The sequence below is a fragment of the Agelaius phoeniceus genome, chromosome 8 (assembly GCF_051311805.1).
Source record: "Agelaius phoeniceus isolate bAgePho1 chromosome 8, bAgePho1.hap1, whole genome shotgun sequence".
Taxonomy (NCBI): Eukaryota; Metazoa; Chordata; class Aves; order Passeriformes; family Icteridae; genus Agelaius; species Agelaius phoeniceus.
Window position 1 is genome coordinate 31,925,892 of NC_135272.1, and position 14,330 is coordinate 31,940,221.

General features: G+C 44.7%; 1 protein-coding gene across 1 annotated transcript in view; it reads left to right on the forward strand.

The window, feature by feature from the left end:
- Positions 1 to 14,187, forward strand: part of RNF11 (ring finger protein 11) — a 30,444-nt gene extending 16,257 nt beyond the window's left edge. Inside the window, exons 2-3 of the mRNA XM_054637964.2 lie at positions 12,450 to 12,619; positions 12,962 to 14,187. Coding sequence (XP_054493939.1) covers positions 12,450 to 12,619; positions 12,962 to 13,133 — 342 coding nt within the window. The 3' untranslated portion in view covers positions 13,134 to 14,187. The remainder of the gene's footprint in view (positions 1 to 12,449; positions 12,620 to 12,961) is intronic.
- Positions 14,188 to 14,330: the final 143 nt, after the last annotated feature.

The following is a 14,330-nucleotide window of genomic DNA, read 5'->3' on the forward strand; positions in this document are numbered from 1 at the left end:
TTCCACCCTAAACATTAATGCAGGAGCATACAGTGAGTACGAGTGTTTCTTTATATTTTCATAAAGCCTGAGAGTGTTGGTAGCATAATGTTCATGACATTGGGCTCTCATTTCTGACTCAGGGGGACAGCAAAAGTAGCATGAACCTCACCCAGAGTGGTGGAGCAATGCTTCAGTGCAGGACCCGAGCTGTATCCTTGTATGTGTGTGTAAATGTTCTTGGTAAATTAGAGCTTTTAAATTTGCACAGACAAATTTTGTATTTCCATGAGACTTTCTCAACTCCAGCTGTAACACTGCCTCCTGTGTGTCACTGTGTGTAGTGTTCAGGGTTTCTGATGTTCCTCACACAACGTGAACGACGGGTTGTTGCGTATGGATGAGCTGAGGCTGGAAATCTCCAGGCTTTGCAGCTGCCCTCATGTGGGTGTGTCAGGGTGAAATGGGGCTTTGTCTTCCAACCAGTCAGTCCATATTCGGAAAAATTACTCCTCTGTTCTCATGTCCCTCCTCTCAAACAGTTTTCTGTTCTTCTGAGATTTTGTGGCAGCCTGAGCCATAATTCAAGCAAGTACTTAAGTACGTGCTCAAGTGCCATGTCCCTGGTAGTATTTGAAATCCTTACTAAGTGTGCTACTGGGGCTGTAGTGGGGACATTGGTAGATTTTATTGGTCCATGCAGATGAATCCATTGTGGAAACTCCCAAGTTTTCCTTCAGAAAGGCAGTTGCATGTAAACAAAGCCCCGTCCTCCATGACAGTGGGTGTAAGCAGGGGAATGGTCTGACAAAACAGGGGTTTTTCTTCATGCCATTGCAGCTGAACAAGATGAAATGGGAGCTGCAGAGGCTGGGTTGGGCTCTGTGCTCCTCATCTCCCCACTCACCTTTGCAAAACCTTGGACCTGCTTCAGTTCCTCCTTCAAACCGCCTACTCTGAAAGCACCTGTGCTGAAACGGACATGGGTATTTTTGGTGTGAAACCAGCCCAGGCAAGATCCAAAGATGAGGGTAAAAAGCCCCACTATGCCATAGATTGAAAAGTCTGATTAGCCAGGTGTTTGCATGTACAGTTAGTGGTGGAGGTTTTACCTTATTTATCTGTGAAGCTGAACGTTTACAATTTGTCCTGCTTGCACCAGCAACTGGCTGTTTCATACATAGCAGTGAAATGAATCCGTGTTGTCCGGTGACACATTAAAGGGATGACCAGGTGCCCATTGAACTGTCTCTGTGCAATTAAAACTTCAGAATAGTAGGAAAAATGTGTTCTGGAAATATTTCACTTGTATAACCAACTCCTGAGAGAGCTATTTATGATTTCTCTACCTGTTCTTGGCACAGGCTTTTTTTCTGTTAGGAGAGGTTTGACAGTTGCATGAGATCACACTTGGATTGGTGCCCTGCGAGCTGAAAACGCAGAGTCATTGCTTGCGAGGACAAGACTTAGCTGGAAAAAATAGAAACATTGCCCTTGTGTTCACTGCTAATACTGCATCCAGAAGTGGAGCTCTGTCAGGCTTTAGTGTGCCTTGATAGTCATGCAGTCATTATTTGCTTATAAATAGAGAACTGCTTTAAAACAAAGCCTAACAACCCAAGAGATTTAGAAATATCCATTTAATGCCTGGGACGTTCCTTTAAGATTAATAAATGACTGGATGAGATGAGCTGATAGATAGGCTGTCTCTGTGCCTGTGGCTATTTACAGCTGCTGCTTATTAACTCAGAGATGAAATAATTAATGTCATTATCAAATGATGCTAAACAAATAGATCACATTTTTTGTGTGTGCTCATTCTCCCTGAAGTGGGAGATGGCAGCGAGTGGGCGCCTGGGGGAAGCGTCAACGTCCAGACTATGGAGTGCCCTGAGCTGTGCCACTTGTGCACAGCCCAGCAGTTCAGGGTGCTGCTGGCATCAATTCAAACCCCAGTTCCAGCCTGAAGATGTGGCTGAAATCACAGAAAACCCCAGCCAGTTTCCCAGGATCTGGTGGAAGAGAGAGGGGCTGTTGGCTGGGTGGATGGTAGGGAAAACTTCCCCAAGGCCCCTCACCACCAGCAGCACACAGAGACTCGGGCTGTGCTTGAGGTGCCCCAGTGCATGGCAGGTGTATTTGAGGCTTTCCTGCAGGCTTATGCACAAACATGCTTAAAAAAACCCCCAAAAAAGCTGTGGTTATGCTGTTGCAAAATGCAGCCTTCATGTATCCTTTAACTGGCCTCAGGAAGCCTCCTGGCTGCCTGTGCACAGTCCCCTGCTGCACTGAGGCTTCTCACACACCTTGATCTCAGGGGTATCCACTGTCTATTGGAAATTCAGATGCCAATTAGAAAATAAAAAGGCCTGTGGAGCTGAGTGTACCATCAAACTGCCAAGGTGTGGCAGCTTTCTGCTTGAGCAAGCATTCGTAATTGAGGATGGCTTTGTTAAAAAGGCAATTAAAATATTTCAAATTGAGTACAAAGTTATGATGCAGTGAAGTATAGCACAGATTCCTGGATTTTGGAACAAACCCTGCTGTCATGGGCTGCCTCACTGACACAGGCTCACAGCAGGTGCCCCACACCAGCAGTTTCTCTGCTGCAGGTTTCCCGGCTCTGTGGTTACACAGACCCAGCTCATCACCAGCCCCATCTGCTTTTTGAAGCTCTTCTGTGTGGACTGACACACACAAAGTGTGTGGACTGCTGCCCCTTTTTCCCCCCCAAGTCATTTATCCTTAGTAGAGCAATCTGTTTTCTCTCCTTTCCTTATGCTGTGCCAGAGATTTTTACTGCATGAGATTCCCATTCTCCCGAGTCCCTGTTTGCTGTGAGGCCTGATGGAAAATTCTTCTGTCAGGTGTGGCAGAGGTTTGCAGTGTGTGAGAATCCTGCACTGCAGAGTCCCTGTTTGCTGCTTGTCCTGATGGAAAAATGTTGCTCAGGTTTCTGCTTGGCTTCCCTTGCTGGGGGAGCCATTGCTGTCCCACCTTCCCAGGCTCTGGCACAGCTTGGCCTCATCAGCTGGGCCCCAGCAAGGGGAAGGTCCCTGTCAAGGTTTGCAGCAGCCCTCTCCTGTGTTGCCTCTTCTGTGTATTTTGGTGAGGTAACAGACTATAAAAAGAACAGCTGTGTCCTCTTTCAGATCTCTCTTTGGTGCTTGCTTCCAGCTGGGTGGCTACAAAAAGGCATTTTGTGTCATGGGCTAGGACAGTGCATGAATGAGGGGCAGATGGTCTGAGTGAGCTGCTGCTGTGCCTGTTTGTTTGTGTTACCTGTGTTACCTCTTAGCTGAAGCTGAACTGACACCTCACAGGGACTTTACATAAGGGTGATGTTCTCAGTCTGGCTGGGACTGTTGTGTCTGTTCAAGTCCTGTTTTAGGAACCTGATGAAGGAGGACCTGTGGTCCTTGACAGGATGCTTTTGGATGTCTGTGGAAAGGAGCTTTAGGCAAGGCTGTTAAACTGCATTCTGGAGAGTCCTCTTTGCCCAAGGAGGGTGCTTGTCATGTGTTGAACAGTAACACTCAGCCTAGAGATGAGATAATTTGTCACTTGATTTCTCCGATCCTTTGATATCCTACTCAATCTTTTTCTAAAATCCTTTCCTACTTCTGCATAATATTTCTCTGCTATGTGCTGTGATGTTCTCATGAGTTCAGACTAGCACCCTTAAATACACACATATACATGTCTGTTTACATACTGAAGTACAGCCTGTATTTATGTCTCCCCTGATGGATTGACTGCTCGTGCCTTCAGCTTATGTGCATTTTCATGTTTACCCTCTGGCTTGGCCCCTTGTCCCCTTGTCCCCAGTCTGTTCTCTTGGCTAATTAGAACCAATTTCCATAATTTTGCTATCTTGTTCCTGAAGTCCTCAGAAGGGCTGTTTTGTTCTTAGAATTGCCATCAAGCTGACCTAATTCTTCCCAGAAGATATATTTTAACACTGCTATTTTTTAAGTGTTTGGAGTCAGGTTTTCACGATTGGCTTGAGTCCCAACAGGGGCACTCCTCCCATTTTCCTCTTGTGTGCCTGTCCCCAGCTTTCCCAGCAGCTGCAGAGATCTCACTGGCAGTGGCCATGGCTTGTTTGCTTTCTGTGAGGGGAACTCAGAGCAGTGTCCTTGGAGCCATTGCAAGGGACGTGGCAGGACCCACAGTCCTGAGGCAGTGCTGTTCTAGACTCAGCTGTGCCCTAATCCCCAAATTCCCTGAAATGGCACCATGAGCAGGGGCTGCATGTGCTTACCCAGCTGCACTGAGTCTGTGGGTTCAGTAGCAGTTCAGGGCACGGTGTGCACTGCTGTTCACTCTTAGTGCCTTACATTCCCCACCTGAAGTCCCTTCTATCCCTGTACTCCTCCCTGGGAATGCCTGTGCAGTGATCCATCCCCAGCCCTTCACACAGAGGACGTGCACACGCTTGTCAGAGTGGTGCAATGCTGGGAGCTTTGGGCCAGGCCATGTGTGGGGTGGCAGAAGCACGTGTGAGCTTTGTGTGCCCGGGGGTGAGTCACAGCCTCGGGTGGCTTGGGGTGTCCAGGACAGATCCCACGTGCCCACATCCGGGAGCAGGGCAGGCTGTGAGCAAAGCTCCCACCTGTGCCACATCAGGGAGCAGGGCAGGCTGTGAGCAAAGCCTGAGTGCGGCTGCACCCAGGGCCTGGCTCGGAGAGAGGCACGGTTGCCTGCAGACTCTGTGTGTTCCCAGGATGATCAATACTGCCATTTTTTAGCTGTTACCCCTTCGATTTATACTGTAAACAAGTTGCACTGACTGATATTTACCCTTTGCAGAAAGCAAACATCTCTAGAGGAAGTGTGAACTATTCTGTGATGTCTGTGTGGACTGCTCGTGTTCTGTCACCTTTTCCATCATAGATTCCCCGATCTCTTGTGCTTGAATGCAGCCTCCAAAAAACATGTTAACTCCATTCCTTTGTTTGGGGTGTTCTTTTTAATTTTTGCTTCCTGCTACCCAGCAGTTCCACAGCAAGAAGTGGGTGGCACTTGGTAGGTTCACTTCACCTTTCAGCAGAGGAGACAGTCTGGGGTATTTGTTTTCAGCCTTTTCCACCTCAGAACTGTTTTCTTTCCCTAAAAACTTCAGGCTTTTATTTGCTGCTTAATCTATTCTCAGTTTTCCAGCAGCCATCTCACTTGAAGAACAAGTGCTGTGTTTAACGCAGCCATAGCACTGTAATAACTGCTCTTGTCAGGCCTACGGAGGGGTTTCTGCAAAGAACCCCTTGGCAGAAGTGGCAGAGAACATGTACCAGTCACACTCATGTAGGGTTGCTTATGGGGCAGGGTGATCCACATTCACATGCTGGTTTTCCACCACCAGCTGCAGAATTGATTGCTGGCCCTTCCTGCTAGACTTTCTCCCTGGCCAGCTGCTTTGCTTTGTAGTCCCTGGGGTTTACCAGTCTCAGGAGCCTGCATTTTGTGCCTGAGTGCCCTTAATTTAATGTTTAGGTGCAACTGTTCTTTCCTGGCTTTTCTCACTGCAGCAGCTTGACAGAAAAGTGTGAATTTTTATAAATTGTTTATGTATCTTTTCCTTCTCAATAGAAAAAGAAGCCTATTAAAATAAACACGCTGGGAGCTGTAACAAGAGGGCTTTGTTATCTCTCAGAAGTTGTGGCCTGATGCTGTAAGTTGAGCTGTCAGTGAGGTTGTCTGGAGGGAAAGAATCAATTCTCTGGTGAGCAATTTACTGGTCTGGGACATGTTTGTGTATAAGTTACTGACTTTCCTGAAAAAATTCACACTCTGGTGTTTGATGGGATCTCTGGAGAAAGGAACAAGGACACCTAAAACTGACACAAAGCTGGTGAACAAGAAATCAGCAAGTGGAATCATCAGTAGCCAGTGTTGACGCCCTTGAGTCAGAGAAACCTGCTGTGCAGCCTGGAAATGTAAAAACTGGCTGTGTCAGGAGATTGTGCTTCCAGGGAGTAATTACTGCTTTTTAATTACTGCTTTTCCCCTACAACTCTTTCTTGCTAGTCTTTTGTATTTAGGTTTGCCTTGATGGTTAATCAAATTTCAGAGCAGGTGACTCTGCAGAGCTGCAGGTGATTTCCATCTGCCAGGTGAGGCTGGGTTTTCTCTGGCCAGGCTGCACGGGCACTGCCAACTGTTTGTCTTGGCAGTAGTTGATAGCCTTTTTGGGTTTGTGTGACAGCACAGGGATGAAACTTGAAAGTCCTTTTCTCACAGCCCTTGTCACTGTCTAGGAAAGCAGCAGGCAGGATACATCTACTTTGTACGTCCTCTCTCTGTCCCAGCCCTATTTTTGGTAGCAAAGCTGAGCTCAGGGACAGGTGATATTTTAAGAGTCAGCAGTCAGGAGTCACTTTCTTTCATGGTTGCTACTCTTTTCCAACTCTTCAGATACATTTATTTCTCAGTCATTTCAGTGGAATAATTGTGAAGAATGCACAAGACAGTTTTACAGTTTTGGTTATAGTGTGAATGAGGCTGTGCCATCTCTGCAGAACCACCACGGCTTTCACCAAAAAACACCTCTCTGAAGTGTGATCCATGATTCAAAATGGGTGTTGCTTCTCAACTGGAGTCAACAGCTGGAGAAACACAGCACAGATGCTGCAGGTTCCTCTCTTGTGTGCAGAGTGGTTCCTCAGTCTGTGGTATTAATTACCAACCGTATTTGCAGTGCCCATTTCCTACAATGCCAGAATTCTTAATAATCTTTCCTTAGGAGCACCCTGGTGGGAAATGTGTGTACACATGTGTCTGATCTGTGTGTCCCAAATGGGACCCCCCAAAAGGGAGGGGGACATGAGGGGATTTTTCTTTCAGAAGAACTTTTCAGTCACTCATACTGAGTGACTGTTTGTAAGCAGAAATATAAAAAAATTGGGTAACAATTTCATTACATGATGTTTTATAGCAACTGCTATTCACCTTTATAAATTAACTGCTCTCTTCTGTATGGCAGAAAAAGGCTTTTATACTTGGCAGGCTGCTCATAATATTCTAAGGATTATTAAAGTAAGCTGTAGTTGCTGTATAATGCACTTTATAATGGCACGTGGTTTTACACTAATGTGTCTTGGGGGAGGATATTATTTCAGAATGTGTATTCACATATGGATGGAGTTTGAGTTTTTTCACCCTGATCAGAATGACATTCACAGAAAAGGTCCCTGGACCATCATCCCAGCAAGTTCTTTGTAATAAAGTGGTGAGAAGAGAAAATTTCATCAAATTCAGCAGGAATTTTTGAAACAGACCTCAAAGAGCGCAATTTTTTTTTTTCTCACCTCCTGACTTTGCATTTATAAAGTGGGGTTGTTCATGTTTAGGTGAGTTATTTGAGCTCCCTGCCCTCCTTAGAGGTGAGAAAGCTGGGGAGCAGCCAGGCTGAGCTGTGTGCAGGGGTGATGAGGCTGCACTGGGGCTGCTGTGTGTGAACCAGGGCAGCTGCCTTCAGACATCCTGCTCCAGGCAGGACATTTGCAAGTCGAAGGGATTTCAGAGCAGAGCTGTGGGAACAGCTGGGGAAATGCAAATGGAACTGTTATATTTGCATTCTTTAATTAGGCAGCGACCGCAAGGAGCGTAAGCGCTACAGCTGCTGGTTTAAAAAGTGTGAAAAAGATGGAGGATAACATAGTTAGGGAGGTGTTTGTCTCCTCTGTTGGACTGAATTAACAGATACACCGTTGATCTGGTGATAAAATGCAAATTCATAAGAGACACACAGAGAGCACTGGATTAGGTGAGGAAGAAATTTTCGAGATGGAAACAGGGCAAAGCAATCAGTAGAGGAAAGCAGGGGCTGTAGACAGGATCTCAGGGACAGCAGTGAGGCTTTAACCTTGAACTATTCGGTGTTAGGAGTTATTCATCTCACCTTTGACCATCATGAAAGGATAATTTGGGCATGTTGGTGCAATTATAAAAACCACACACAAAAGCCCTGATAACATACTGCTGATATGTGGCGTAGAGGGATCTTAAAATAATCTTTATCCAGGGATTAAGAGTTTCTGATCTACCACTGACCTGTTTTCAGAGTATTACAAATTCATGGTACTTGCAGAAACAAGACAAAAAGGCTGTAAAACAAGAGAAAAGCAGATTTACAACAGCATAAGTTACTAAAGTAAGTTGCATTGATGAGGAAGTTTCAAACTAAAACCCATGCTTGTTGAAACCTTGTTTTTCTAGTCAAGAATCCAAAGTGTGCTTGGAAATCTTTTTGTAGAAAGTTTCTGGACCTTTTAGGCCATGTGTGAAAATGGTTTTTTTTCATTGGAAGTGAGAAATGCAGACCTCCAGATGCCCTCTGATTTTTTTTTTCCCCCTAAGAGGAGGAGGAGCTGGGGTGAGATGGAGACACAAACACTGCTGTAGTCCTTGAGTCTGAATTAATGCTGCTGTTTTTAAGGGCTGAATAAACATTGGGAGTGAATGATTTCTGTGCACAGAAAGCCAGGGAAACTTGTGCTGATACCACTGACTTTGTGAACAAAGAGAAAGTTGTGTGTCTCCAGGATTATGGGCATCTGAGGTGTTTCATCATTACTAAATTCTTATGGGGAAAAATAATTGACTAAAGCAAATTAAGTGCCAGAAAGTGATTTTTATTTCATTGCCTGACAGCGATATGTGGATTTGATTATTTGTTTTGGCCTTTTCTAGGGGTTTTTGCACGAAGTAATAAAGTTAGCATGAAATTTCATCTTAGTTCGAAGTGCCTTACATCTTTATCAAATGATAAATAACACAGACTTTGGCTAGAAGTTCAGTATTTTGTAATTTTGTCTGCAAAAACATTTTCCATGGTCGATAAGAGAAATATGAGACACCAGAGCAATAAATTCATGCTTGTCTTTGGAGTAAAATAATAATTACCTGGGTAATACAATCTTTTTTATATACACCCATGTCAGGGGACCCCTGGCTACAAATGTGAGCTGAGTGAAGTCTCGACTCACTTGAACACCCACCCTGGAGGAGCAGGACCTTGGTCAGTGAAAGCAGCTTTTATAAACTGTGAAGGATTGGCAAAGGGGTGATAAACCCACACAGGACCAGCAGCTTGGAGTTATTGTGTTGGGTGTTTTAACTCCCAAAATCGCTGCAGAGATTGGGATGGGGAGAAGTGCGGGGCTGGAGCTGCGGGCTGGGCCAGCTGGGTGTGTGCCCAAGGGGCTGCCGGGGGCAGGAGCCCAGCTCAGGGGGGCTGGCCAGGGTCTCCTGAGGGAGCTGGGGACGTCATTTTGCACTCAGAGAAACCCGGGCTCTCAGACTCTCGTGAATAAGTAGTTCCAGATAGTTTTAGAATCGTACGGGTATGAACACACCTTTTCTTTTTAGCTGTTGGAGGGGCAAGGGCTGGTTTGAAAGGGTCAGTGCTGATGTACCCTACAATGTGATGCTGCAACGTGTGTGGCTGTGTTGTTCATTTCCCTGGTGCATTGATGTGCAGGGCTCGGTTTGGGCAGGCTTTTAGCAGCAGTCGGGAGGGAGTGATCAAAGATCAAAGTGCCACCAGGCAGGGTGTTCAGTGCCCGGGGATCCAGTGGTCTCTGTGGGTTATTTACAGTAATTTGTTCTGCATTTTTCACAACAGCCACACCAACCCCAGCTCTCTGCATTCAGCAGTGTGAGGATGTCGTGGTGAAAGACAGCACCATTCTCACCCGGTTACTCCTCTGACAAGAGGTTCTTGTCTAGAATGTGAAATTGTAGAAGCCCCCAGCTGGCGACTGTAAATTCCTGCCTTAATGGGCTGTGTCAGACGCGTCGGGGTGGCTGTGCCGGGAGGGAACCTGAGCCTGGCTGCCAAAGGGAGGAGTTTCCATCCAGCCCAGAGTCGGGAAAGCATTGGTGTGCTTGGAAAGCATTGGTGTGCTTGGTGCCCAGCCCCTGTGCAGGGAAGGTGACACCCAGGGGAGAGGGGCACTGCAATAATGCACAAGTGGCTTCTCCAGCTGCAGGGTCCCTCAGTGGTCACTCACAAGTGCCTGTAGAATATTAGAACAAGGAATGAGGTTTTGTTCTTGTCTGGCCTATCATAGAAGGTTTAAAAGTTGTGTTGATTTCCTGTCCAAAACTTATCCAAAGCAGTTGTTGACTGGGCAGTGTGTGACTGTTGTTCCCTTCAGAGTTGTCCAAATGTGACTGTTCTAACTCACAGCAGATTCTTACTTAAACTGTAGTTTCTTTTTGTTGTATCATTTTTGCTGAGATCATCAGTTTGCTGTTCCTCTGCTACAGACATTCACCGTCAGCTTTCATTGCTACTTTCAGACATTTTGAGGATTTCTTGGATCTTTTGTCCTCCTGTTTTTGCCTTTCATTGAATTTTTCTGCATTATCACTTAGAGCCATGGCTTCAGCCATGGGAGCTGTATTAAGTTCAGCTCCCTCCCCTCCTCCTGCCCATGTTGGGACCAGCCTGTGCTGTGCCTGTGGTTTGTTGTACTGCTCCTCCTCTTTTCCTAGATGGGAAGGAGGGTACATCCCTCTCCAGTGCTGATTGTTCTCTACATCTGTGTAACCAGTGAAGGAGGTAGCAGTAATGTCCTGCTATTGCTTCAATAACCTGTTCAAAGAAGTACAGCAAAGCCCTGGGGGAAAAAAGTTACTGATAGTTTGTGGTGTTAAGTTCTTGAAACATAAAACCAGGACCAGGCTGTGCTTCGAGCTGAAGTGTTCAGTGCAGAGGGTCTGCAGCATTTGTCAGGGGGAAATGCTTTATTTGCTGGCACCAAAGGTTGCAGTCACTTTCTGAGTACTGTTCTATCTGACAGGCCTGCCCTAGGTTCAGCTGGTGCTTTTCTCTGTCCAAATGATGATTGGAGAATGCTTTAGATAATTTAAAACACTAAAAGGCAGCTAATCCAAAAGAATTCTGTGATTCTGTGAAATATGATTCAGAGTAGTAAGGAAATTAATCACTTGGAGAACCCCTGGCATTCTGTCTTTTGAACCTTCTCATAATTCCTCTGAGTCCTGCCAGGAAATGAGAGGGGGAGATCTTAGGCTAGCTAAATTAAGAGATGACTCTGAATTTTACCCCACAGCTGAATTGCCAGTGGCAGGCACTGTGTTCAGTGAAGAATTGCCAGGCAGACTTGTGTCTGTAATTAGCATTTCTCACCATCAAGGGCTTCTGCTGCTGGGTGGCACCAGCAAGAGCTGCTCACTCCTGGGACAGCTTTCTCCCAGCCTTCCAGGAGTCCTGTCTGGCTGTCCACGTGCTGTGATTCCTGGCAGTGAAAGGAGAAGAGCTTTACTGGGTTTGACAAATGCAGTGTTACATGTGGGAGGTGACCTGTGCTGCCTCAGCTGCGCACACCTGCCCTGGGCTCAGCTTCCACCAGCGTCCTCTAAAACAGCAAATTTGGCATTTGCCAAACAGATGATTCTGTGCATTGTGTGTCTGATGCAGCAGGTTTATTTTCAGACACATCTATAAGTTTAATTTTTTTCTGCTGTGTAAGAAGAACCATTAAAATGGGTCTCTTGCAAGAAATTGCCTCCCTGATAATAGCAGATTTGTGGCTACTGGCCAATACTGTCCTAATAGTGTATCCTGTTCAAAACTGGTGTTTATGTACCCAAAAATGCTTTAAAAGCAAGTAAATTAAATACCATGTTAATATAAATGTTAGTGAAAATATCTGATCTAAAGTTCATTAATATTCAAAAGAAGCTTCTCAGAATGTGGTTAAGGAAGGACTATATAGCATAATGGCTATATGTTTCCTGTATTTATTTTGAAAATATATACCTCAAACATATCCATAGTTGAATCCAGCTTGGGAGAACTTGTAAAGTCATATTAGTGTATAAGAAGAAACACAAAAGTTGGATTACTTACTTAAGCTGTTGTTTGTGCTGTCCAGGTTACATTCTTTTAACACATGAAAATTAAATTTGCAGTTCTAGATTTAAGCTTGTGTGGCCCAAAACAATTCACATACATTTTAGTTATTGCAGAGGAAGTAAAACCTTCCTCTCTAAAAATTTTGAGAGTAACCAGTATCCTTATCTTCCCAGAGAACTCTTCCTTAATGCAAAAAGAAGATAAAATTTATAGACTCTACTTTCAGATTTGCAGATGCTGGGGGCTCTCCCTAAGCCCTTACAGTGCTCAGTTCTGTACCTTAGCCCTTCACCAGGTGCCTGTAAGGTTCATTTGTCTGCTGGCTTGTGGAGTTTCTTGTCCACGTGTCTCCTGTATGAACAATTCCTGGAGATCAAAAGCTTTTGCAGAGAACAGCCACGAGCAGCTCCTTGCTCAAATACTGCCCTCAATTCTCTCTCCTGTTCCCATTACAATTATAGCCCCAAAACTGCCAAGTAGGAGTGGGAGTTCATACAAATATTTGTAGGGCTGTGAACTGCACTGTGCTGCGGAAGGCTGGGAGAGCTCTGGGTGGTTTTTCATGGCCACATTTTGCTTCCAGGAGCAGGTGCCTGTCCCTGTGTATCACCCCACGCCCAGCCAGACTCGTCTGGCCACGCAGCTGACGGAGGAGGAGCAGATCCGGATCGCGCAGCGCATCGGCCTCATCCAGCACCTGCCCAAGGGCGTCTACGACCCCGGCAGGGACGGCTCCGAGAAGAAGATCCGAGAGTAAGCCCTGGGACAGAGGGAAGGGATGTGGCTGCTGTGCCCATGGTTTGGGATGCTACCCTGGGAAACCTGGGCTTGCCTTCTTCTCAGGGACTGTGATTTAATGGAGCTTTTTTAAAAAGAAGGCTGATGTGGGGAGTAGCATCCCTGCCGAGGGCAGAGGGTTGGAACTCTGTGGACTCCAAGATCCCTTTAACCCAAACCACTCCATGCATCTGAGGCTCTTTCCTTTACCTTACACAAGTATCTACAAATACTAAAAGCATCCAGGAATAGATATTATACTGTTTTTAATTTCCAGGTTGGTAACAGCAAGTTTAATATTTTATTTTTCCTCTCCAGATGTGTCATTTGTATGATGGACTTTGTTTACGGGGACCCTATCCGATTTCTGCCGTGCATGCACATTTACCACCTGGACTGTATAGATGACTGGTTGATGAGATCCTTTACCTGTCCATCCTGCATGGAGCCAGTGGATGCAGCACTGCTTTCATCATATGAGACTAACTGAGCCAGGGTTTCTCTACTGAACCTTCGAGGAGACCATCCACTTCAATGGGTTTGATCCTTTTGTCATTCAGCCCAAAGAGCCAGGAATTAGGAATTAAGATCATGCACAAAGTATACATTTCCTAATAAATAAATAAAAAAATATTCCTGAATGGCTGCAAATATTGGAAAACATAGTATTTTAGAGACTATAGAAAAGTAGGTTGTTATTTTTAATGTAAAGCCTTGACCCACCATTGTCTTTTAATGTTTGTTCTTACACCCATATATAGGAATTGTGTAAAGTGTTACAGCAACTGTAAATGTTTAAACTGCGTGTATCCAATTTTATTAGCAGCAAGATAAGAGTATTTTTTTCCTAAATAAAGTAACCAGTTTTGTTCTGATTCTTTTCACAAGTCCTGGCATTTGGGTCAAGGCTTTATTGAAATCTACATTTTATAACACTGGCACAAAGAAATAGTTTTAAGCTTGTTTGCACAGTTCTTTTTCTTTTTCTTTTTCTTTTTTTTTCCATTGGAGATGGAATTCATTGCCTTAGGTCTTTTTAATAGTGTATTGTTATTGTTGGGCTGGCTCTATGCTTGAAAACCAGTTTATTTATAACCTGTTAAAAGTGCTATATTTTGTTTGCAGTTAGGAATATGCAGACTTCAAAGTGATCTCCTAGCTTATAAGCAAACTGAGATGCATTATCCCTTTTCTACAAGTGATGCAGATTATGAAGAGATGACACAAGTCCTGCAGTGAAACTCTGGTTTCATGGGGGTTTTTTTATAACTTCCTTCGGTTTTGATGAAATAACAGTCCTTAAACCTTAATATGTGACCTTTAACTTGATCAGATTAAAAGTGGGCCAGATGAACAATAAATAGTTAAGCTGCCATAACTGGAAAAAAAAAATATTTGGAACTAATCTAGTGTTAGCATTGATCACTTATTCTATTTTTTTCTCCCTAAAATGGTTGTCTTGGATAATAGCAAATGGATACTGCATCTCTCGTTCTTGTAGTTCTTAGGTTATCAGAAGTTAAGAATAAACATACTGTATCTCAGTCTCCTGTATTAAATGTATCTGTTGAGCCCTGCTGGCTGGCACATCAGTCCACCAAACAGGAATGAATGCAGAGAGGAGAAAAATAGACTTTGTTCTGCACATAAATGCAAAGTTTATATAAACACAGAGTGTCAGGGTAGC